Source organism: Cynocephalus volans, chromosome 12, assembly GCF_027409185.1.
Source record: "Cynocephalus volans isolate mCynVol1 chromosome 12, mCynVol1.pri, whole genome shotgun sequence".
NCBI lineage: Eukaryota > Metazoa > Chordata > Mammalia > Dermoptera > Cynocephalidae > Cynocephalus > Cynocephalus volans.
Genome location: NC_084471.1, coordinates 97406209 through 97430423, shown reverse-complemented (window position 1 = coordinate 97430423; position 24215 = coordinate 97406209). Strand labels below are relative to the sequence as shown.

Sequence of the window (24215 nt, the reverse complement as noted above, 5' to 3'; positions counted from 1 at the left end):
AGGCTTCAATGGGGGCAACCTAGAATGCCACCCTCAGGGACAGCACAACAGGTGACAGGTAGGGAAGACTAATCATTCTCCTCTGAAGGAAACTAAAACTGAATTCTGAAGAGTTCAGAGTTCATGTTAAGTGTTCAATTCAGGTTTTCTGTTCATTTGATAACCAAGAGTTGTAATCTTTATGAATACCATTCTGCATGCTACTCATGTACCTAAAACTAGGATGTAATGCAGCTGATGACATCAACTTGGACACCTAAATGCCAAGGTTACCAAGTAATGACTCTACCCCAGTTATTTTCATAATTCTGTGATTACTTATCACACTATCTGAAATCTTATTTTCAAATTTCTCTCAAATTTCAGATATGTCCATACCTTACTGTTGAGGAAACAAAACAGTATGTAGAACATAATTATATTAAAGGTGTGTGTGTGTGTGTGTGTGTGTGTGTGTGTGTAGAGAGAGAGAACGAGCAGTTCCTTTTTTTTCCCTCTGGGTGTAGTACAACTTTAGATTATTTTTACATTCTTACTTATACTTTTCTTAATGTTTTAATTGCTTACAGTGAATGTCATTGTTGTAATCACAAAAATAATAAAATGAAGCTATCTTCATTTTAGAAAGAAAAAAATGTTCTATAGATTCTGGAAGCAGTTTCAAGTAAAACTCTTTCAAACGCTCTTGGGAGATTATTTTGAAGGTCAAAATTCCAGAAGAATGTACAATCCTTGTGAACAGAGAAAATAGCTTTGCTCCCTATTCTATCCCCAGTTCTCCAAGTACACCGCACACAGCAGATGTCACACACACACACATGCACACACACACACACAAACTGAATAAATACAGTTTTCTTGAATGTTAAATTTGTAGATATTTGATTTCTAAAATTATTGTTTTATGATCCTTCCTTTTACTGTAGTTAGCTGAAGGTTATTTTCTGATGTTTTACCAAAATTCAGTGCATTTTGGAGAAAAGTTTAAAATCTATAGTGGTATTCAAACTATTAAGTTTTATAATATGATTTTTAAAAATATTAATCAATAGAAAATGGAAAAATGGGCAAAATGGGTACTGAAAACAGCTCAGTGGCCAAGCAGCTGGCAGCAGAAGATAGGAATCAGCTGAGGAAGAGAGCACAAGAAAATAGCACTCTGTTCTTTTTTTTTTTTTTCCCTAGGGTTTCTGATGACTCTTGGTTTATGTTTATCTGTTTGTTTGGTTTTTTTACGTTCAAAGATGTTGCAGAGCAGTAGGAGGGGGAGGGGAAAGGGAGTTGGGGGATGGGGTGGAGCTGGGAGGCAGGGCTGGCCCACAGCCAGCTCCTTCACTGGCCTGGTTGTTGCAGGGTGTGGCCGGGGCCCTTGGCCCCTGCACCCTTGCTTGGAAGTCCAGGGGCTGCTCCTCTGTTCTTCATCCTGTTTCCAACTCAGCTCTGCTGCAACCAAGAAACTTTCAATCTTCTCAAAACTTAAGATATCTGAATATCAACTAATGTGTTAAATGGGTCTGAGAAAATGGTCTATTTTAATTTCTCTAACAGAACAAAAAAAGCACAATTGTGATTAGATTACATAGATTTACTTAATTTTACTTTCCAATATATTAACAAGAGAAATTTATCATATTTTGCTTCAGAAATAAACCCCAATTACGGAGCTAGGTCATAACGTATTTTTAAAATCTTTAAATTGACTGTGAGATTCTCACAAATACATTGCATGAAATATTTTAGGAAAGCCATAGATGGTCAAAATAGAAAGTCTGCTTTGTGGATGGTTACAGTATTTCCCCAGAGGTACTGAACAGGCCCCATGGCACATGTCACCAGCACAGCACAGGCACACCCAGGCAGAGGGGGCCCTGCGGGGTTCTGCTTCTGAACAGCAGCATCCTCTTGGAACAGGTCAGCCCCACCAGACTTGACTACTGCAGCACAGTGGCCTCATTACTTGGGTCTCTGTGGTGCTTCTTATAAACACCACAAGGCATGATGACTTTCTTGTGAAACACCTGCAGTTGCTCAGGTTCCTTACTGTGACCTTTGTCCACTGCTTCTGTGTTCTGGTTGAAACAGCAGTACTGGGAGTTTTCAAGTGAAGGCAGGCAATGCTCAGTGGTTATCCAAACATATGCCTCAAGACACAACAAATCAGAAAGTCTATACTGACCCTTATATTTCAACTCGGGACATGAATGGGTGTAGACACTCATTTAATAAGAGCTGAGTTGAGATATTTTCTCATAAAGTCGCCTAGTAAAAGCAATTTCTCATAATGTAGAATAGACACCCAAACACAGAAATGAATAATCAGGATTGAAGTACAAATACACAGATGATACACAGTATGGAAAGATGTCAATCACCCCTATAGCAATGATCTTTCCTTCAAACCAGTACTGCTGATGGAAGGAGCCATAGCCACAATCTAGCCCATTAGGGGGATTCTCTGCCTCCAAAGGTGAACTGCAAAGGAGTCCTGTGAACTGGCTCGCAGCTGGTTCATCAGGTGGGTCCTTGTGAATAACCATCTGGCATCACTTACAGATCTGGTAAGACTCCTGAAATGTGGCTTTGAACTGAGAACTTGGTGGAGATGATCTCACCACCCTCACCTCTAACTTGTGGGATACATTCTCTGGTGAAGATTCAAAAATTAAAACTTCAAATGATTTGGGCTGGTTGAATTTAGCCTTTGGTGGGAACAAAGACGTGAGTGACCTTGAGCATGGAAACCCTCAAGTTCTCCAGCTGGATTTTGCTGCAAAAGCTTTAACTTTTTCCTTTCTGTCTGGATTTCCTTTGCCTTTCGACATGGAGGCTTACTCAAATCAGCCCCCTTGTCGGGCTTAGGAACTGTATGAACTTTAATGGAACATGGTGGTTCCCAGAGCCCGGCTTCTCTTCTATATCTTGTGTCTGAATCAATTCATTAGATTCTTCTCTCTTTGAGTTTTTTCCCTTCTTCTTCTCTTCACTCTCCAAGTTCTCTTTGAAGTCATCATTGAGTGTTTTAAGACCACACTGTATATCCAATTTATTTATTAATGCAAAGTCACCTGCAATGCCATGAGCCATTGTGGAATCCACGGGCTCATCCTCACAATTTCCTTTGGAAATTTTCCCTTTAGCCAGAAATTTTGACTTTTTTTTCAAAACCTTCTTGTGAGATTTTGATGGCTGAAGCTGTAAAGGTCAGAACCTTATTGAGTACTGAGGACATGTTTGAGTCACGACAGGTTTGTACACGTATTTCCCACTTCTTTGCCATCCTCAGTCTGTAAGATCCTGATAATCCTGTACTGTCAGGGAATGTGGCCACATATTGCAGGACACCTTGCCCTGCTAGGAGCTCCAGTCACTGCAGTATTAGGCAGCCTAGAGGCCCTTGTACTCCACCACTGAGGCGATGGCCACCGCCGATTGATTTTATTCTGTAGGTGATGGGAACCCACTGAAAGGTCCTAAGCGGGAGAGAGACAATGTTGGACTGGCCTATAAGTGCCTGTGGGAAATCCAAGACGAGATTCCCACAGGCAGTGGAATTTATAGGTCTCAAGCTTAGGAGAAGCTTCCACCTGAAAATATTATATAAAAGAAATTACATTTAGATTTTCCACTGTCTGTATTCTGAGTGCTCATTGCCCATTGTTCAGCAACAGGGGGACCGATCTGATCCCAGTGATGTCAACCCCCCTCTACTGTGTCTCCCCACCCCCACCCCCTCTAAGGGAACCCTCTGGTCATATTTGTTCGAAGGAAGAAAGCAGGGAAATGAGGGTCTCAGTCAGAACATACAGTTGTTGCTTTATTGTGTTAGTCTTTTGTGTTGTTTACAGCGTCTCCCACAGAACCAGCAGGGGAAGTGACTAGGGATTCATCGAGCCAGCAGGAACCACCAGAGAATTCAGGGATGGGAATGAACGTCTGGAACTGAAGGCAAAAGGGCTGTTAGTGATAGTTTGCCCATTCCCCGGCCTCTAGTTGCTCACATGGGAATTAGAGAGGGAAACACGAAATGTCTGTGTAATGGAGAACTTGGAAGATCTGCCCCTGATGGGGGATCAGAGGGAGCAGGCAGGGTTAAAGCCTGGATTTTAAGCCTCTTGTGCTGGGGACCACTTGGAGAGAGAGGGTGGGGTAAGATGCGTCACTAAGGAAATGTGGGGAGCATTGGAGGAGAGACCCCGCTGTGAACAGGGAGAGGGACAGGGTGATGAACATGGCTGGGAGGAATTTTCCAGGGGGCAAGGGTGGGGAAAGGTTCAGGCAGGCGCACTCATTCCGTCCACTCCTTCTTAATGGACAGGTTCCACTCCCAGGTGAGGTGGTCATGCTTGTCATCATCGGTAAAGAAGGACTTGTTGTGGTATGTGCCCCGGGCCAGCATGCCTTTGGGAGCCTCCTCAATGGGAGTTAGGAACTCATACTCCTCTGGCCGGGGCCCGTAGCTGCCAACCATAAACGTTGCTTTATCCACTAGGAAGAAAGGAAAGTTCATTAGGGTAAAGTCTGATAGAGAACACACTGCAAACCGGAGAATTTGGAATACAGCTGACAGTGACCAAAGCCAAGAATTATAGTTTCCAAGCCTGGCTAAACATCAGACTTACCAAGGGCTTTTTTTTTTTTTTTCTTTAAAAATTTTTTTTATTGGAGTGCTTTTTAATGAACCAGTTTCCTTTGCCCCACTCCCAAAGGCTATGACTCAGTAGCCTGCTGTAGGTTCCAAGGATCAGTGCATTTTAAAAGCACCAAGGCTGATTCTGAGTATCAGGAAATTTGGGGAACCAGTGCCCTCAATCAATAGGGATTAAGACTTTTTAAATAAAGATGTCGCAGACTATACCATTTAAAAACCCAAACAAGTTGAGACCTGAGTTCTGGCCTCAGCCCTGCAACTACCTAAGCCACATAGCATTTTGGGGCCTCCACTTTTTCTCTATATAATGGACTTTAAGGATCTTCTATCTACAAACTATTATTCTATGAACATATCATTTGGGGAAGGTATGGTAACAGCTGGTGATCAGAATGGGCAGAATTCATAGATGCAATAATTAGATAGAAGGGGAAAAATCAAGAAATTGGTAAATAAAAAAAAAGTGAAGAACTAGGACAAATGGTAAAAACAAGCAACGAATTTATTTGTAGGTGAATAACTGGGATATATATTAAGAATAGTTGGGGATTAGAAAGTATAAGTAAAGGTAAGCAAATAGACAAGCAGTTGGCCTTTGAGTGTTATTAACACGTTTGAAGGGACAGCTGCAGACATGTCATTGTCCTCTTGCCTCAGTGATTAAACATATTCTCTAGGCCCAAAAGAAAATAGAAAATTGAAGTTTTTAGTTCATGAGACTAGGTATTGGAAAGGCCAACCAGTATCCTTCAGATCAACAGTCTTCTCTAAGATTTGAGTAATTAATTGGTTCTCTATGTCATGCAAATTCATGAGACAATTTCTCTCCTATCCTTTGTTTATTAATTTGGTGGAACTGGTCTTTTATTGTTTCTCACCTCTGGGGAAGAGAGCCCTTCAGTGTTGCTATAACCTTCTCACCTTTCATTGCTCCCTGTCCGTGTTAATAAAAGAAAACTGAAGGCAGGTTCCCAAGGCATGTCGGGAACAACAGCAGGTTAGACTACGTTGTTATATTATTTGTGTCAATTATACAGCTTTTCTCAATCCTAGAGAGTATTATTTTTTCTATTTCTTTGTTAGGGAATTGAGCATTGCTCCCACCCCCCACACCCCTCATGTCACCCCTACCTCCCACCCCCAACACACATATCACTGTACAGATCTTTCCAGTCTTTGATTTCCCTGACAGTTGGATTTTATACCTGTGAACTGCTTTTTATTTTTGCTTTTGAGAGTATTTTTATGTACTTTATGTCACTCAGAATTATCTTGGCTACTCTTTCTTTATATGAGTAATAAAACCGAATTTCAGAAGCTGAATGCTGAAGGTTAGTGGATGACCCGGTCTGAACTAGGGCTCCTGAGCATTGGCCTTGCCACTAAGGTTTAGGTCAGAGGTGTACGTGTGCCTTTTCCTAGAGGGAGCATCCATAGCTTTTATCAGATTCTTACATGAGTCTATGACTGGTAATTGTTAATAACCAGTGAGAAGCAGCTTGGGACAGTGTGAAATGTGGGTTCTCTTACCTTTCACTCCGGTCCGGTAGGTGTGCTGAACGTATTTCAAGCCTGACACGATATCCTTGTTCACCTGTTGGTGGGAAGGATCCAAGCAAGTCGGGTTAAAGAGGGTCTTTCATTTTTCCTCGTTCTTCACGTTGACCCTGCCTGGCTAAGTCTTCTCTGAGGATAAAAGAACTGAAGACTTAGTCCAGAACAAGTGTTCCTATAATCCCTTAGTGTGGTCATGAGGCAGAAATCAGAGAGAGCCGATCACAAGACTCAACATTGCCCATCTGATTTTAATCATTGAATACTGTGATTTTTATTGTTTTTAGGGAGGGAGTGGTTAGTTAAAACATTTTCTCAATACTCTGTCATATTTCTCCTTTCTCAGTGGTCCAAAGAATGATCTTGAGTTTCCCTCTCTGATACTACTGGCCAGAGACCATCCTTGTCTTAGAAAAGGTTATAAAGATACCAATAGAAAATATTATGGAAATATCTGAAAACCATAACCTCAAGAATAATCCACCTTGCATATGAAAAACAAACAACAAGAGGAAAAGCTGTAATGGAGAATCAGGTCTTCAGGGTTACTGAGCGTGGAGTTGAGAGGGGAGGAGATCAGCCACTCGAAACGTCCTTCCCCATAAATAACGGGTGAGATCCACTTGCATCCGGCAAGTGTTTTGGATGTCTGTCATTTTCAGACGTTGTCTGAGATCTTGCTACTTTCCCAAGCCTTTCAAAGAAAATTTACTAAAGCAAAATGAAAATGAAGACAGCCCAGACACTTTGTTTTTCCATGATTCATTCTACTTGGGACTGAACTGGGTTGTCTGCTAATTTTATTTGGTGGCCATGTCTATACAAACAAATTGAAGTGGACATTGCATCATTAGCTGGATGGCTTGGTTAACTGTTCAGCAATATGGAGAATTAAAGCATCTTCAAATAATTTCTCCACTGCAGTTACAGGTCCCTCTCTGTGTTGGATACAATGGCTAAACCAATCTTTCAGTGCCATCTTTGTTTTGTTGGTGGTGAGGTAGCAGAGTAGTGAACACTGCTGGCTTAGATTCTGGACCGTCACTCGAAAAATCTGTCGTATAAACCTATCAAAAACAGAGAATGGAACCAGCTTCATTGAAGAAATTGTGATAAAATGAAGCCCAAACTTTCTAATTCCTCTGATTCCCAGGTGTAGCTCCTAGGAATGGGGAAAATGAGTACATCTTTCTAGCAGTTTCTAAGCTTGTCCTGTGGGCCTAGTGGGAGATGTGATCTAGTGGGAAAAAGGCCAAAGAACAGGAACGGTAGTGTGGTGACAATGAGGACTCCAGAACAGAGTCTACCCTCCACAGAGGGTCCGTTTACTATGCATGCCTTTGGGATGTGTAGAAGGAAAGCATGAATATTCATAGCATCCTCTTCTTTTGCCTGCAGCCCCTTCCCTGTTGTGTCTCGCACCGCAGGAGGAAGGCTTGGTGATTTGAAAAAGCAAGAGCTGTGGAAGTCAGAGATGCTACGTTTCCTGGGGAAGCCGAAGGAAAGGGGTGGGGGAGAAACAGAAAGAACCATCCTAGGCTGGCTTTTGGAGGGTGTTGTAAAGTTTGGGAGAAGCCAAGAACGTGGAGAGCAACTGACAAAGAGGCAACGAGGGAGGATTTTAGGACGTGTTCCTGGCATTATACACGCAAACTTTCCCCAGCATTTTTTAAGAGACATCAGTAAAGATATAAATTACTGTTCGATTTTTTTGACTTTGATCTGGTGTTTCATGCAGCTGCAGCTTTGTCCTCAGATGGTCAAGGGGGTTGTTCAACTTGATGTGGGTTCCACAGAGAGTGGCCTTTCTCCTGTTAGAGCAAGGTCAAACCTCTGAAGTAGGTGGCACTTGGAAGCCCCTTCCTGTCCCTCCTCCTACATCACCCTCGGGTGTAACCCTGACCACCCACACCCGCTCCACCACATTCCTCCTTGGCCTCCCCACCCACAGCAGAAGCCCATGCTCCAGGGCTTGCCTTCTCTTCTCAGTCACATCAAAATTTACCTGTCATGTTTCATTTGATAAAAACTGGCTTATGAAATTGATAAATTAATGCAATAGTATTAACGATTAAAAATTATCCTGATATGTAACCTATTCTAGGCATATTTGTATATAATAAGGCCTTACCAAACCCCCAGGTGCTTCAGTAACAACATGACAGGAGACACATAAGTGAACCATAGCTCAGTGCCAGTTATAGAGTATGTGTCAACATGTATTTCCAGATTGAAATTATTTTCAGGCATATTTGTATGTGGTGAGGAGTGACTGTCCATCCACCTGAATCATACCCTGCCCCTAGGGGAAAGAAAGGCCAGAGTGCACACAGAGAGAGCCGGTGGGCTCTTCCTTGCGTGACCAAGGCCCTGGGAATATGACTGCGTGGGAAGGAGGGGCAGCCAAGCCTAACCCAAACCAGTAACACAAACAGTGCATTTCTGACTGACTTGTTTTCAAAGTCAAGGTTATTTTTCTTGCGATTTTGGCTACTCATTGGGATATATGGCTATTCATTAGATGTCAGTTTATTTCTTATTTAGCCTTCATATTGCCTGGTCACCTGCTCCACAACTGTAATTGTCATTTCCAGTTGTTTAGCAAAGACCACCCTTCCTGGGTTTATTTAATCATCGAGCAATTAAGCTGAGGCTCTCGCTGTTCTATTTTCTTCTCCTATTAGTTGAGTCATTCATTGGCCTTTTTCTCAATATGTATTTACTAAATATCTACCATTTATAAAGTTTTGTTTGACATATTGAAAAGAAGGAATATATAATTTTACCCTACCTCAAGGTGCTTGGGTTGTATAAGAAAGAAATGACACACACGGTACAATGCCGGGCAGTGTGTGCTTCGTGGATGTGAGTATTAGCAGTTCACAGAGAGAGGGACCCCATTGGCTTAAGTCAGCAATGGAGAGGAGTCCTGGGTGGAAAAAGGCACAAAGCAAAGAGGAATCTCCATAGTGGGAGCTCAGAATTAGGAAGAAGACATTCCAGACCCAGGTGGAGAGTGGGGTGAATGTACGGGAAGAAAGAAACACAAAGTATGTCCACATGATAATGCAGGAAATTTAGTCACTGATTATAGGGAGGATTTAAACTTTATCAAAACACACAGAGCAAGGTACTTACTTTGAAATGGATTTTGACTCTATATTCAACACCTTCCTTTAGCACAAAGGTTTCTTTTTTGAGGGCTGTGAGATCCCCTGTAGAAGAGGGTTTAGAAAGAATTCGTTCTCCTCAGAAGCAGATACACAAAGAGATGAATGAAGTTGAAACTCCCAAGCAATTTGTTGGGCCCATCTGAGCAATATGACCTGTAAGACCCTCCACTCAAAGTGTATTTTAAATTAGTCCACGTTCACACACACCACACACATACACACACTCTTAATGCCTGAAACCTTACAGCTCAGTTGTGAAAGAAATGTGATAGGGTTTATCCCCACCAAAAATTGACAACAATGCTGACATTTGCAGGATATTACCAGTAATGAGTTATGAAGATAAATCTTCTCTAATTGTCAATACTAAAAACAAGTTTTAATCAACCATCTTAGAGGAAAGTCTGAATTGTCTTTTTACTCTCTCTATTGAAAATGATATTACCTATATGTAGTCAAACAAAACGGTGATTAAAGATTATGCCCGTACCCTTCAAAGAAAGAAATATACGAAAAATGTTATATGAGTATAGGAGTATCAGTTATTTGTTTTCATAGATCTGGTAATGTTGGTGGCATTTTTTAGCCTTTATGAATTTACTTGTTTTGATTCCTTTTTATCACTTAAATAAATATTCACTTTTGTACTTACTTTTGTATTTACATTTGCAATTTTATATTATTTTTCTTAAGGAAGATCACTTAAGGTATAAAAGCTTCATGCTTCATAAAATTGGGATCTGCCCCTACTTCTTGCCCCCTGGTGAGGGAGGTAGTCATTCTCTGTTCTTTCTTCATGGGATCTTGTATAATTAGACATTCAGGGGTGTGTGTGTGTGTGTGTGTGTGTGTGTGTGTGTGTGTGTGTGTGTGTGTGTGTGTGTGTGTGTGTGTGTGTGTGTGTGTGTTTTGCATAGCTCTGTGCATGTGTTTCATGAACACAGCTGGTACTAGGATATATGAGGGGTCTTCAAAAACTTCATGGAAGGGTTCGTATTATCTTTTAATTCCATTTTTCCACAAACTTTTTGAAGTGCCCGTATAGCTCTGGGGTTCACCTCAGTGGCTTCTTTGCGACAGAAAAGCAAAGTTGGGTTTCCTCTGCCAAGAAAGAGGGCAGAGACCAAATTTTCCCTGCAATATCATTAGGCCCTTCTGAACAGAACAGGCTTAGTGCTAATTCAGACTTTGTCTCGCGAACTGGCAGTTGTACCTGGTAGTGTTACCCAATTTCGCACAGGAAGAGGTCTGAGAATGGTGAGACAGAATGAGTTTCTCTCCTGGAGAGATGCTAGCAGTGGGTGTAGTTGAACTTGTGTGTGTGTGCTCTAACGATTTCAGTTGAGCAGGAAGTGTGTCTCCTCAGCCTCTGATTTCCTCCTTCTGACAAAAAAGCCCATATAAGGTCAAGAGTGGATGTGTCTTGTGCGAGGGGAACTACCCGCTGCTAAGCCTGCTGTTCTAGAGTCGGGCTTTTCTGTCTTACAGGAGCTGAATTTTTGAATTTGGAAACAATTTTTTTCACTAATGACCTGCCTTTGATGTCTCCAGTCTCCTTTTTCCATTTCTATCACAAGCCCATTTCCCCCATAATACCTACCTTCCCAGTCTCTTCCCCTCTCCTCAAGACCTAAGTCTCAGAAAAGGACTTGACCCTTAGTCATAGTGAAAGAAAATAACATCTTCATTTGTATGCCTTCGGAAGGGGAAATTGTTTGTTTAACAAGAATCAGAGATTTAAGCTAAAATAATTAAGTATTTAGCAGTGGAATTTCTAGCATTTAGCAGGTCTTGGATTACTTCTGACCTTCAGGTAAGTTTTGTGGCTGATGCATGATCAGTAGTTTCTCTGACATTTAGACTGTATAAACATTACACCTCCAGAAGCACACAGCTTGTTTCTTAATATTTCCATGAGAACTCTTTTACATGAATAGTAATTCTCCTACTATCACGTGGAGATAGAAATCTGAATTAAATATGATACAAGTAAATATATCAAGTATATATGCCCACACTCTCTCCCATTAAATAGAGATAGAGATTGGGCTTTTCATTAAACATGGTAAATACTGTGTACTCCAAGAGCAATGATTTGTGAACTGGTCTCAGAACATATACCTCTGGGATTTGCCTTACTAGGGTTTCTTTTTGCTGGAACAGGGGACAGAGACCAAGTTTTACCTGTGATCTTAGGCCCCTCTGAACAATACAGATGTGTCCACTTACCAGTAAGGTCCATGGTGATTGGTCCTGGAGCACAGTCACAAACCAGGGTAAGCCGGGTGACAGTGACATTGGGAACTGTTGGATCTGCAGGATTCAAAAAGGCATATAAGCACAGGGAAGAGATTTCTGTGTGTAGTGTATGTGCATTTAAGTGAGAGAGAGAGAATGTAAACAGAAAAGTGGTTTCTCTATCTGGAGTAGAAATAGAATAGGAAGTGGCAGATTCACCATGCTTGGTCTTGATGGCCTTATAAATGACAGCAATGATATTTCTGCTTCAGGCACTTGTAGGTCTATTGCAATGACTAACAGCAAACATTTCCCGGGGGGCTGTAGGTAAGGCAATCTGCTAGCTGGGCACTGCCCATTCCTATCGTTGGGCCAAGTCTTGTCCTGCCATTGTGTATGTGGAGGAGATGAATGGTTAGGTAAGGACTGAGAAGGACTGAAAAGACTGAAAAGGACTGAGAAGGAAAAAGAGGGAAACACAGTTCTAAGTGGTAGTCTGGGATTGTTTCTCAGTCCTCTCTGTGTTATTTTTGCCTATCGCATTGCTGACTTGCATCTTCTATGGAAAGAAGACTTAATTATTCATTCCACGACTTCGTTGATCATATATAAATTGTGCCTCACCCCTCTAACCCTGGATGCAGGTGCTACTCTTTCCTTTGCTCCTACTCCTGAGTGACTGAAAAGTATCTGAGACCCTCTACCCACCCCCTGCCCCCATACGCATGCACCTGCTACCACAGGACCGTCCCCCAGCAGTGTTTTCTTGTACTTCGTTAGACTTTCATCATCTTTGTCCATCTCCTGCAGCTCCTTCAGGGACTTCTGAGGTGGAGGCTTATAGTTGAGCTTGCCGTCCAGATCGTCATCGTCAGCCTCCTCCACGTGTGGCTCGGGGGCCTGTTCAGTCATGTTGGTCTACTTCAGACACACAGCATGAAAGCACATTAGCCAAGTGTCAGCGGATACAGGAGATGTTGTGAGGCTGCTGTTAGCACCACCCTTGCCCTGCTGGACTTCTGTAATCATTAGTAATTTTCCAGATGTTTCCCTAATCCAATTTCATTATATTTCATGAAATAAGAATACAACGCATTCCAGTTATTTCTCTGACCTGCTTGAATTTCTCTGTACTCTGATGCGTATCTCCCATTCATTAGATAAAACTGACAAGAAAGAAAATAACTCATTTGTGATTAATATACTACAGGTGAAGCAACACAGCACAAGCAGTCCTGAACAGTGAAGCAATAGCCCAGTTCAAATAGTCCTAGAAATTATCACGGTCCTCCAAATCCAGCCAGCCTTGCTAGTGTCAAAGCTCTCAGCATGCACAGTACATTATGATGGTTTAAAGAGCCGGGCAGAGTACCTGCCAAAGCAATGGTTAGCTTCTTCCTATTAAAGTAATCTTCCCCCGAACTCCTGAAACACCTCAAAGGTGACTCATGAGGAATTGTAGACCTCAGTGATGCTTGCCTGAGGTGTCTAATAACACTGATAATGACTCCTTGAGGGCAGGTACTAGGTTCCATGTTTCTCTTGAATCCTCCATAACATTTGGATATTCAGGCATTGTATACATTTTCATTGACTGATTTATTCGGTTCTAGATCTAAAGATATTCTGTTCTTTTGAAATGCCACAAAATAGCGAAGGACTTTTTTTAATTCCTCTAGACAAAATAGTAAGTATAAGTTTGTTCTCAGCACCCTTCCATCCATCTCCCCTTTCTAAACCCACTTCTCTTTTAGTCCCTCCCTCCCCTGCCCATGTTTCCAGTGACCTTATCCTCCAAGGCCCCGCCTGGTCATACCCTGGAGTCTTCCTTCATCCATCATAATCTACATTTACTTGTTTTGTGTTAAAACATTGAGAGGAAATCTAGTAAAATTATTCATGTGTTAACGACTGAATAATAGACTCAAAAACTGTGCCTCTTTGCACATGTATTGAAATGAACCTTAGAGGTGCTATATTTCAACCCCTCATTTAATCATTGAGAAAATTGAGATTGAAAAGTTAAGAGAATTGCCCAAGTACTCATAGTTGGGTGAAATTGAGTGTTATATGTCATCACCAAGAAAAAGGAATCCCTGCTGGAAGAGTTCCAGGCCCTACAGCTGGCAGCAATGGGGGAGGGATGTCTGGGAGGTATTTGGGCAAGGAGATCATTTTCTGCTTTCCCTCAGTTCTACCTCGAGGGTAACTCTCCTCTCTGCTGTGGGTAAGGCCTTCATTTCTCCTAAGTGACACAACTACAAGACGGTATCTATCACATCTCATCCTTAGTGACTCTGCAAACTTCTATAAAGTTCGTGAAGATATCTCTGGCCAAAATCAGTTGTGGTTTTGAGTTTCTATGTCATTGGCAACGAGAAGAAAAAATAATTTGAAAATGAAACCAAACAAAAGCAGTTTTAACAGAACCAAAGAATGGAAGGAAGAAAGGAAGAAATGATACCCTTTGGCTCATCGATACTCTCCCATCTAAATAACGAGCCGAACGTTATGAGCTTTGACCAGCTCTGAAAACAGCCCTGCAGTGCCAGGTTCACTTCCTGTGCAGGAAGGAACATGGAGGCCTGTTCCTATGGCAACTCTTGCCTCAGCTGAAAACCACTTGAGACAAGTTGAGACACTAGAGAACAGCCGGAGAAACACAGTGACTAACTCAGCTTGCACTCCAAGCAACACTCCGGGAAAGTGAATGAACTGGTTGGAAAACAAATGAAGGATGCACAGGCTGGATATTGTTGGATGTGGGTAGTTTAAGGACAATCATTAAAGGGCAGATGAAGAGCAAACCAGATAATACTAATCAGATGAGGCAAGTTTTCCTCTGGTGATCCCAGGAGCCTAACTAGATACCCAGGGTGCAGGCCACATAACAAACATGCTGACAAAGCATCAGAAAGCCTATTTACAGATGAGGGCATCTCGGCACCCATGAGCAGTCCTTTCTGGAATATATTACTCGTTTCTAGCAAGCTGGATCATCAGATGGTGACATTACACTCAGCCACTAGTTCAAGGTGAGTTCAATAACCTCCAGAAAATTGTAATTCTGAAGCCTCAAATCTCTATTTTGAAAAAGAATGAGGGAGAGAGAGAGAGAAAGAGAATGAGAGAGAGAGGAGAGAAAGAGAGATCTGGTCTAGGACAAGATTTGCCAACTTCTGTGTGAACACTGGCAGGCCAATTTATCTATCATCTAGGTCTTCATCTTCTCATTAGTAAATCTGAGATTTATGTCCGTTCTATATTTTCTGAATTCATTGCAAACAGGTGTAATTTTTTCATTAAAAATGAGGCATAAATGTATTTAAAAACATTGAAGAATGGAGGATAATGTGGGATTAGTGTATGAAATTGTTGCAGTCAAGAGGAAAAAATTCAGACCACATAAAAATAATTTGGTCTAGTTATAGCATAAGGAAAACAGATATGAAGCCAGGTGATCCAAACTAGCTTAGTCTGGGAAGCTGATTAGAAAAAGGCAAAAATGTAATAATACAGCAAATAAAAGACTGCAAAAGCAGTTCTCCAGGAAAGCCTTTTAAAGCAAAATTAAGGTCACAACCATTCGGTGAGTACCTGCTGTTTACTTTAGCACATACTGGTGTTTAAGTTACTCTGCAGATTGGTGAAGAAGCTAAAAGTTGGGCAACCTAACCATGCTAAAAAGGCCCAGCTGGTTTGACTGATGGTTCTTAATCTTTCTGGAGATTATAGGTCTCTTTAAAAATCTGTTAAATGTCATGGTCCTTATCCCAAGGATAAAAAGTCAGCTCATGAAATTATGCAGATGATCTAGGGCTTCATGGACCCTTGAAGTCCTTCATAGACTTTATTGGAGTCCAAGATCTCCAGATTAGGAACATGATCTTGAAACTGTAACTCATGGAAACATGAAACAGAGAGTTGAGTGTTGCAGAGGAAGCTTGCTCCTCCGTCAGGCCTGGTCAGGTCATTGACACAACTTATCCTCAAGCTCATGATCATGTCCATCTACCCACAACGTTGGATATGTAGAAACAGAACATATCAGGCCACACCTGTGTCTGGGGGGTGGGAGCACATGCCTGGCAGAGGAGCTCAGGTGCACAAGATGCAGGCCATTAGGAGAAGAATCCTGTGGTCAATCTATTTGATTCTGGATAAGTTTCTCTTCATAGAACAGGCTTCGTTATGCACAGCTTCTGGTTCTGGCTTTCCTACCAACTAGCTATAACCCCCTGAGCAAATGTTTGAACTATTGTGGATCTTTTACTTTTCTTGTCTTGGGAGATGAGGGACTAGAACCCGCCACTTCTATATGCTTTACTTTTCTAAGGCCTCCAACTGCTTATTGCTCCTGACCTGCAGTCATGTGTCAGCTAAGTTACCAGACATTCGGTAACCCCATTTCACCTGTGTATACAAAAAAATTTTTGTTTTATTATTTAAAATTTATGTGAATTCCCAAAAGGTGCTGCACTTTTAATTTTATTTAATTGTATTTTTTTCCAGATATAATATTGTTTTTTTCTGACCAATAGCTCCTTGCATAATAAAGGATACAATAATAATAGCAAATGGTTACTGAGCTCTTATTATGAGCCAAAAACTTAGCAAATATATGCTGAATGCTTTACATGAACTGTTTCACTGAATCATTACAACATTGTGAGGTAGGCACTATTAGTTACATTTCACAAATGCAGAAACTGAGACATGGAAGAAAATACTGAATATTTCAACTACACAAAAATTTAAAATTTCTGTTTATTATATGACCCTATAAATAGTGAAAAGAGTAATGGTCTAGGCTATAACAAGGAGATATTTTTAATGCATATGTTTAACAAGAGGTTTATATGCAGAATACATAAATACCTCCTTCAAATACATTTTTAAAAATTTTTTATTGTATATATTTAAGGCATAAAACATGATGTTTTAATATACACATAGATAGTGAAAAGGTATTATAGTCAAGTAAATTAACATATTCATCATCTCACATAGTAACCTGTTTTTTTGTGTGGTAAGAGTAACTAAAATCTGCTCTTTTAGCAAAAATCCCAAGTACAGTACAATATTTTTAAGTATTGTACCGTATTTTTGGTTTTACAATTTATCTCTGGGTAGCCTCAGATTGGCCTAAACCCCAGCCATATAAATGGTGTATATCATTTGACAATAATTTCCCCAATGATATGTATGTATATTTAATCACAAACTTCAATTTTCTCTTATACCCTCCTGTTTGATGGATGCTTGCTGAAGTGAGAATAGGAATTTTACGGAAATTCTACAGACCATTTTCCAATCTCATCATCTAAAGAACTAATTTTATTATTGACAATAATTATAATAGTTACCACTTATAATGCTAAGTTCTTCCTTGAGGATTATTTCATTTGGTTCTCATGACTACTTTATGGGCGTCATCATTCTCTTTTACAGATCAGGAAACTAATGCTCAGGCTCAGGAACTTGCCCAAGAAGACATATTATGTAAGGAACAGAATTAACATTTGAGCTTGGGTTATCTGACTTTTGGGTACTATGCTCTGTTGCTTCGGTTGTCTTTATTAAGAAGTTATAATGAAATGAGAGCTTGTTAGTCATCTTGGGAATTGACCTAGAGGTGCAAAAGCAGAGGTAAATGCTTCTTTGAAAACTCTGCAGGGACAGCTTTAACAAAGCAGAGAAGTGCCATCAAATAAAGATGGTTTCAATGCAACTCTGTCCCTGTATTACACTGTTCAAGTTGTTTAAACTCTCTGGGCCCCTATTTCTTCCTCAGCAAAATAAAATCATTGCATTAGAAGATCTCTGAGGTCTTTTCTTGCTTCAATGACTCTAATACTCTCTAATTTAAAGAAGCTTGTGAAATGAGAAAGGAAAAGAGGAAGTGAAGGTGGGGTTGGGGACAACCCAGCCCATCAGCATAGAAGATTCTAGTTGAGCTTTTCTCACCTTCCTCAGCTGCTCACCCACTGTTCCATAAAGAGCAGGGTTGGTTTTGTTTGTTTGCTTGCTTGCTTTTTACTTGGATTCTTTAGGCAAGAATAGTGAACAAAAGAATTAATTATATATTTAGTGAGGTTACTGTGGACTCTACCTGTCAGGCTCCAGAGCACATATTGTTTCTTTCCATGTAATAACTATTCCAGTTATCTCTCTTTTCGACTTCACAGATGCTACAAAGATGAATTTCACCGGGGAACACTCACACAGCCGTGTTTGCTATTCAGCAAAGCAATGCTACGCATTAGATGTGCTGAGACAGGGCCTTAGTCTTCTCAGGCTCGATTAAAATGCCACATTCGGTTAGAGTGGTTACTCGGACATGCATATCACATAGCACAACCCAGTAATTTTGCTTGCAAGTTCTGTGAAATTTCCAAGACACTGAAAGTGAAATACACTTAAGAATTTACACTACTCTCCAGATGGAGCTCACTTGTCTGGTTCATTAATGTAGTTCTAAACGAGTTGAGGGCAAGAATCGGTGAAACTCCTAAGTTTAGATGAAATAAACCACCTGGGTAAGTCTGAAAAAGGTGACCTTCATATCTAATAGAACATGGACTTTGAGTCAGATGGACCAGGGATTCGGAACCTGGCTCTGCAATTGACTTATTACAGGACTTAAGAAAATTACTAACCTCACTGAGCCTTGGTTTTACCAGCAGTAAAGGGAAAATAATAATCCTTGTTTATGATGTTGGAGGATTGTAGAAAACATGAAAATTCTCGAACTATACAGGTCAATAGTAGATATTTGAAAAATGTTTGTTCCTTCCTCTCCTCACTTCCCTGCCTTGATGCTGTCTGTTTCATTGCACAGCTTCAGAGGAGCTCAGTAGTCTTCTGGACACCAAATGCTTTCCCCTGGATAGGAGCTGACCGTGTCCATTGCCTCCTCCTCAAAATAGATTTTGTTTCTTTGAGGAATGCAGAAGAGACAAGAAGTTCTGGGAACTGCAAAGGGTGTTTATAAACGGAATCAATCTTAAAATGGGACTATAACTATTATATTTCTTTTTTAAAAACTTCCACAGAAATAATCTAATTTTAGATTGTATTTCTTGCTCCCTTTCCTAGTTGAAGCCAGAGGTCACTCTGTAAAGGATGAGAAATGTTAGTAGACATAAGCACAGCTAACGGAGGGAATTCCCTCGGGCTCTGCAGCCTAATGCTGTGGAGGTTTAACTCATGACTCCAAACTAGATGTGTTAGATTAGGCTAGATTATGCACAAGTATTAGATTATTAGGTAGAAGAGGTAGAGATGAGAGAGAGAGAGAAAGGGAAGAGAGAGGGGAGAGGGACAGGAGGAGACATGGGAGTGGGGGGTGTGTGTGGAAATCTCAGAAGCAGGGGATTTCCATCGGAGAAGTGCCCTATGCAAGTATGCATCAGCATTCCCTGCCACCCCTGTTATTTACCCTCTCTGCTGACTAGGCTATGTCCTACTTTCCCCACATATGTGCCTGCAGGTGTAGAGTAGGTCACGGACACTAGGGCCCTCTCTGAGAGCCTACCAACATTTCAGTGCTAGTCAAGGATTTGAGCCTGCTTTGCTTCTTGCCTGGAGATTTGGCACATTTGGTGATTTTTGTGTTCCCTCACAGAACATCAGAAGCCTTCTCTCAGTTCTGGAGTCCTCCCTGGTCTCTTAGTACTAACATGCAGGAATTGGTACTGCCTGGGCCCCTCAGGGCTGCTCTCTACCACCTCAGCCCCACAAAGAGCATCCAAAACTTCAAAACTGCATGAGAAGACCCAACCCGGTGTGTGAGAGGAGAAAGTTTTGTTAGATACAATAAGCATTGTAATCCATCCAGAGGAGGGTACAAATTGCTGGTAGCAGAACTCTTTAACATTCCCTTGCTGAGAGAAACAGTCTGTTATCTCTTGCCTGTGCATTCACAGTATAGTTTCCTAACACAGATTCTTATGCAAAGGAGAGAGAACTCAAGAGACCCACTGAGCATTTCTGAGTGCTCAGTGTAAAGTCGCTCTACAAGATACTTTCACAAGTGTTATTTTAAATAATCCTCAAAGAAAACCGCACCAAGGAAGCCATTACTAGGCTATAGACTGTGTACTTCAATAACTTTAATATAGTCACAAAAGTTTTAAATTAGCATAGACAGAAGTCAAAGACAATTTTTATGACCAACTGTACTTAGAAAATCAGACCCTTTAAGAAAGCCCAAGTGAATTTTTACCAGCTCTGGTTGTGGAAACCAGAATGTAACATAACAGAGTGATTTGGTAAGTGCTTATTGAAGGATAAATGTTGCTGAAGTTTCAGGAACAACATGAGATCCTACTCTGGGTTTGCCAGTGTAGACTCTACTGTAGGATCCCAGGTGACAATGACACTGAATGACAGGAATAGGGACACTCAGAATGTGGGATTAGAGAAAACTTCTTCCATGAGACATTTCTTAATTGCTGAGGCATTGTACTATTGATGCTTTTTGGTAATAGCATGTGATTTTAGGCAAATCATTTAACACTTCCCCTGTCCTCTCAAAATTAAAATTTGGAAATTTCTAATACCAGGCCTGACACATAAAAGGCACTAAACAAATGTTGGTTCTCTTTTTCTGTCTGTATAATTTTTCCTCCCCAGGGCTTGTCTCTTCCTGCTAGCTGACGTTTGTCATATGCTGTGCTCTCATGAATTGTCCCAGGCCCGCATCTTTCCCTCCGAATGACTTTGCTATGCTGAGCTTCTGCTGAAAATGGAACTTTGATGTTGATCACAGCATACTTCCTTAGCGACGAACTCATGCTCTCCAAAACGGGGAAGGACCAAATTCCAGTCTAGACCTGAAAGATGCCTGCTAGTTCAGCTACAGCATGGTTATTTCTCATATTTTGGATCTGTGCAACATGGATGTAGAATGACCTATTCTTCTTTCGGAATTCTGTAGACCTCACAGAAGAGTAAAATGATCTTGTTACTAAGCTGGTGCTATATCTGGTTTTGGGAAGGATGTTTTCTGGCAAATTAAACAAAACATACCCATGGCAAGATTAATGATGACAGCTGGTGACAGGATCCCTCTGCCGCCTGCCCACCCCCACCCCAGCCCACAGGCCAACTTAAACCTCTTGATTTCCCCTGCTGGTTATCCTTGCAGTGAGGATCCAACATGCCAACCTCATCTCAGTGGCTCTTGGTCTCCACGTGAGGACAGAACTGCCTAGTGCTCACCAGATCCACACCACAAGTTACCCTACGTCCAGAGTTTAATTAACATGCTGGTTGGGATGTCCTCTAAAAGGGAAGAAAATATTTCAGGGCATGCCTAAAGCACTTCTCCTAATGGCGACCAAAGCCTAGACCTTGACATTTTGAAGGCCTGCTGACCAGGTATCCTAACTGGGCCCAATGGATTTTTCTAGAACCTGTCTCTTTAGTAAATTATTTGGCACCGTCCATGTTTGCATTTAGTTCCCTCAGATAATACAGGGCTATTTTTGTGGCAGCAACACTGACCATCTTTCTGCCCAGCTTGCTGCAGGAATTTAATACACGGTTTTTGTGAGTGGTAGAAATTCTGTCACCGTATGACTGATGAGTAGATGACAGTGTGCTCTACCGTACTTCCCCTCGATGGCTAAATCCCCTTGTCCTCTAAGGGAGGATTTCATTAAGCCTTTCTTTTATATCACCAGGAAATTCTTTAGTGGAAAACTGTTTACTATTTGACAGCTTTGAACCATTTTTTTTCCTCCAGTCTCTTTAAACTGCGTAAAAACAGGAAACCACACACCTCCACTCCAGCACAACCCAGCATCCACCAACAGCTTCTACACCAGTTTGGATCTGCAGTCTTTTTGCTTCTGAGCTTGGCCACATGCCTGCTCCTGCCTTGTGGGAAGCCCCTCCAGGCCCTCACAGTGGGCATCCTCGTAGCCCTGCTCTGGAACACTCCAGGCTCCACCTCCTGGGTTGCAGGTACACTCTGGCCTGATCGCTACCATTACCTGCTCTGACTTCCCTTCTCAGAACTGGCTCAGCAGCCTCTTTAGCAGTTTCTTATCATGAAGTTTGTTTTAAAAACTGCCCCTCTGAAAAATTATAAGCTGTAGAGGGCAGTAGCCTAGTTGAGAGATTTCCTACTTTGCTCGGTGCCCACTTGAAGCCTCCCCTACCCGAGCTATTTCAACTTACATTTGGGCTTCACGTCTCTGTCCGGGGTGCCTCTGTCTCTCAACTCTGACTTCTGAGTACTGGCAGTTAGAACAGGAAGGAAGTTAGTGGGAAAAAAAAAATGTTTTAAACCTACTTGAAGAGGAAACCCCGGGCTGTCTCAAATCCTGTTCCTTTGCACTGCATATCTCTTGATCAGCCAACTCTGAGCAGCATTCTTGTCCACTAAAGGCTCATGTGGGAGCATGACAGCCCAGGTTTCATGGCTGTGCATGGGCATGCATGCAAGAGTGTGGAGCCTATAGCCATGAGTATTATGAATAATTGTGCAGATAAGTCTAAAAATCGAGTCACTTCAGTGCACAGGCTTACTGAGGCAGGTAGCCTAAAACCAGCAGCAATAAATTCACACCAGCTTTATTTTGTATCACGAACTTCTGTTCCTACTGGGTCCCCACCATATTTATTATCAGCCAGATATATTGACTGTTTGCTGGCAGTGAATTAGAGGACTGCCAAGAAATTATGAATGTTAACTGCATATACTTGGTCCTAAATTTAAAAATTTGTCCTAAAACAGATTTTTGGAGTTTTGTTGGTTGCAATTTCAAGATGCAGCTTGATATTGCACTACCAACTATCAAATGTTGCTTGTTATAGTTTTTGCTGATTTTTCTTTCAAATTATACAAGAAAAAAGCTAAAGCATGGTCATTGATTAAACCTAGGACTGCAATTACAAACTAAAGTAAAACATCGTTAATAAACAGTCTTCTAACTCAGGATTTGCGACAAGTTAACAAGTGCTCAAATTGACTTCATAATATTTGAGGAAATAGTTTGTGAAGTAATTTAAATGGGAACAAGTTTCCAAGGCCGTATTTAAACCATCTGAGGAAATAGTTTTTAAGCACCCCAGCCACATTTATTCTATGCCTTTCATAGCTGTTGCCAATAATAAATATTTATAGTAATATTTTAAAATTCAGTATTTGGAAAAGCTGACATTCGTTTTGTTTTTACCTAAATTATTACTTTCCCATCACTTTGTTTTCTAATTTGAAGTCACAGAATATATCTCATCCTTAGAGTCAATGGAATGGAATGATCGAGGGGATAGTGGTCATGTGGAATGAGGAAAGAGATTCATATAGAAAAAACAAAAAGGAAAACAGTATTTAATTAAAATTAGTAAAAGTTCTAAGAACCAAGTACAATTTTATTCTGTAAATTTCAAAATAATATACATAGAAGATAGCCCTTGAAACAAAGAACATAATTTTATTATAAGTAAAAGAAAATACTAATTTACACAAAAAGCAGTAAATTTCGTAGCTCTGTACCCTCAAGAAGTGACACATTTATTCATTCAATAACACTCATATATGTAGAGCACTCTTTTCTGCCAGGTACTGTTCTAGGCACTGGAACACTGCAGCAGACAACAGACAACTTCTGTTCTAGTGAGGAGATGGGCGATTAAAAAATATCATAGGTGGAATAAATTAATTGGAATGGGAAGGATTTAAAAATCAGAAATGGTAAATTCATGGTCTACATGCCACTACCCATTTCTCACTCTATTAGGGAAGACATCACTAGTCAAACGTGACACTTTTTTTTCCTGCTGAGCCCAGTCTGTCTGCACGACTTTTCTTAATGCAATGCTTTAGGCACAGAGGTTGGAGGGTATGGAAGCCATCCCAAAATCTGTAAAATAGGTACTTACGTGTGTAGTGTGTGTGCATTTATTGGGGGAGGAGAAAACATTCATAATTTCATCAAATTCTCCAAAGAGTTCCTGACCTCAAGGACTAATAATTACAAAATTTAGAGCCTCTTCCTGATGATGCAATAAGAAACTTTCAGTAAGTTAGAGGGCAACTTCCATGATCTACTAAAATATCTTCTAGCATCACAGTTAGGGCTGGGAGCTACCTAAAATGATCATCGTTTGTGTTTTTCTGTTGCAGGTCATTGTTCACATGTATTGGTTAGATGGGAAAACTGAGATGAAGAGATTCCTTTAAGAGAATTAAAATAGAAGATACTCTGCTTCTAGCCCATTCTGACAAAGACGTGTTATGTACTGAGACTCCCTTCCGTATATCAAAGCTTCTGCAAATGCAAGAAAATGCCTGTCATGGTAATAAGAATGCTCCTAGTCTAAGCATGTTATCCCTGTAATGTCAAGTGAAATCAACGGACCTTGGAACAAAACCTTCATACGAATTTCCAGAAAAATGATCAAACCTTTAAAATATTTTCCAGCTGTCCCTTGCTGTCATAAGGATACGACTGTAAGGTAAATTCCAGGCATATCTTCCAAGGAGCGGTACTTTTGCCATGACCCTGAAAAAGTGACAAATGACTGCCGACTGTTGAAACTTCCCCTTTTTGCACAGACATATTTCTTGGAGGCAACAAGTAGAGGCA

At 40.9% G+C, this 24215-nt stretch overlaps 1 protein-coding gene and 1 pseudogene across 2 annotated transcripts; both read right to left on the bottom strand.

Moving 5' to 3' along the window:
* Nucleotides 1-1829: 1829 nt before the first annotated feature.
* On the bottom strand, nt 1830-3429 carry LOC134391763 (arginyl-tRNA--protein transferase 1-like; annotated as a pseudogene).
* A 402-nt stretch (nt 3430-3831) lies between these two features.
* Nucleotides 3832-21851, bottom strand: ARHGDIB (Rho GDP dissociation inhibitor beta). Of its 2 annotated transcripts, none has more exons than XM_063075029.1 (6): nt 21802-21851; nt 12345-12531; nt 11605-11688; nt 9341-9417; nt 6179-6242; nt 3832-4485 (listed from the first exon to the last, which is right to left on the bottom strand). In XM_063075029.1, the coding sequence occupies exons 2-6, from the start codon at nt 12523-12525 to the stop codon at nt 4286-4288; spliced, it is 606 nt and encodes a 201-aa protein (XP_062931099.1). In that variant the 5' UTR covers nt 12526-12531; nt 21802-21851; the 3' UTR covers nt 3832-4285. The 2 variants fall into 2 exon arrangements, with proteins under 2 accessions (XP_062931099.1, XP_062931098.1); XM_063075028.1 differs by having other exon boundaries at nt 12345-12534; nt 21802-21845.
* Nucleotides 21852-24215: the final 2364 nt, after the last annotated feature.

Excerpts from the sequence above, each read along its gene's own strand:
- ARHGDIB (XM_063075029.1), bottom strand. The coding sequence starts at position 12,525 with ATGACTGAACAGGCCCCCGAGCCACACGTGGAGGAGGCTGACGATGAC. Across the intron at positions 11,689-12,344 it reads GGACGGTCCTGTGGTAGCAG|ATCCAACAGTTCCCAATGTC; the intron begins GTGCATGCGTAT and ends TGAATCCTGCAG. Across the intron at positions 4,486-6,178 it reads CTACCGGACCGGAGTGAAAG|TGGATAAAGCAACGTTTATG; the intron begins GTAAGAGAACCC and ends CTTTCTTCCTAG.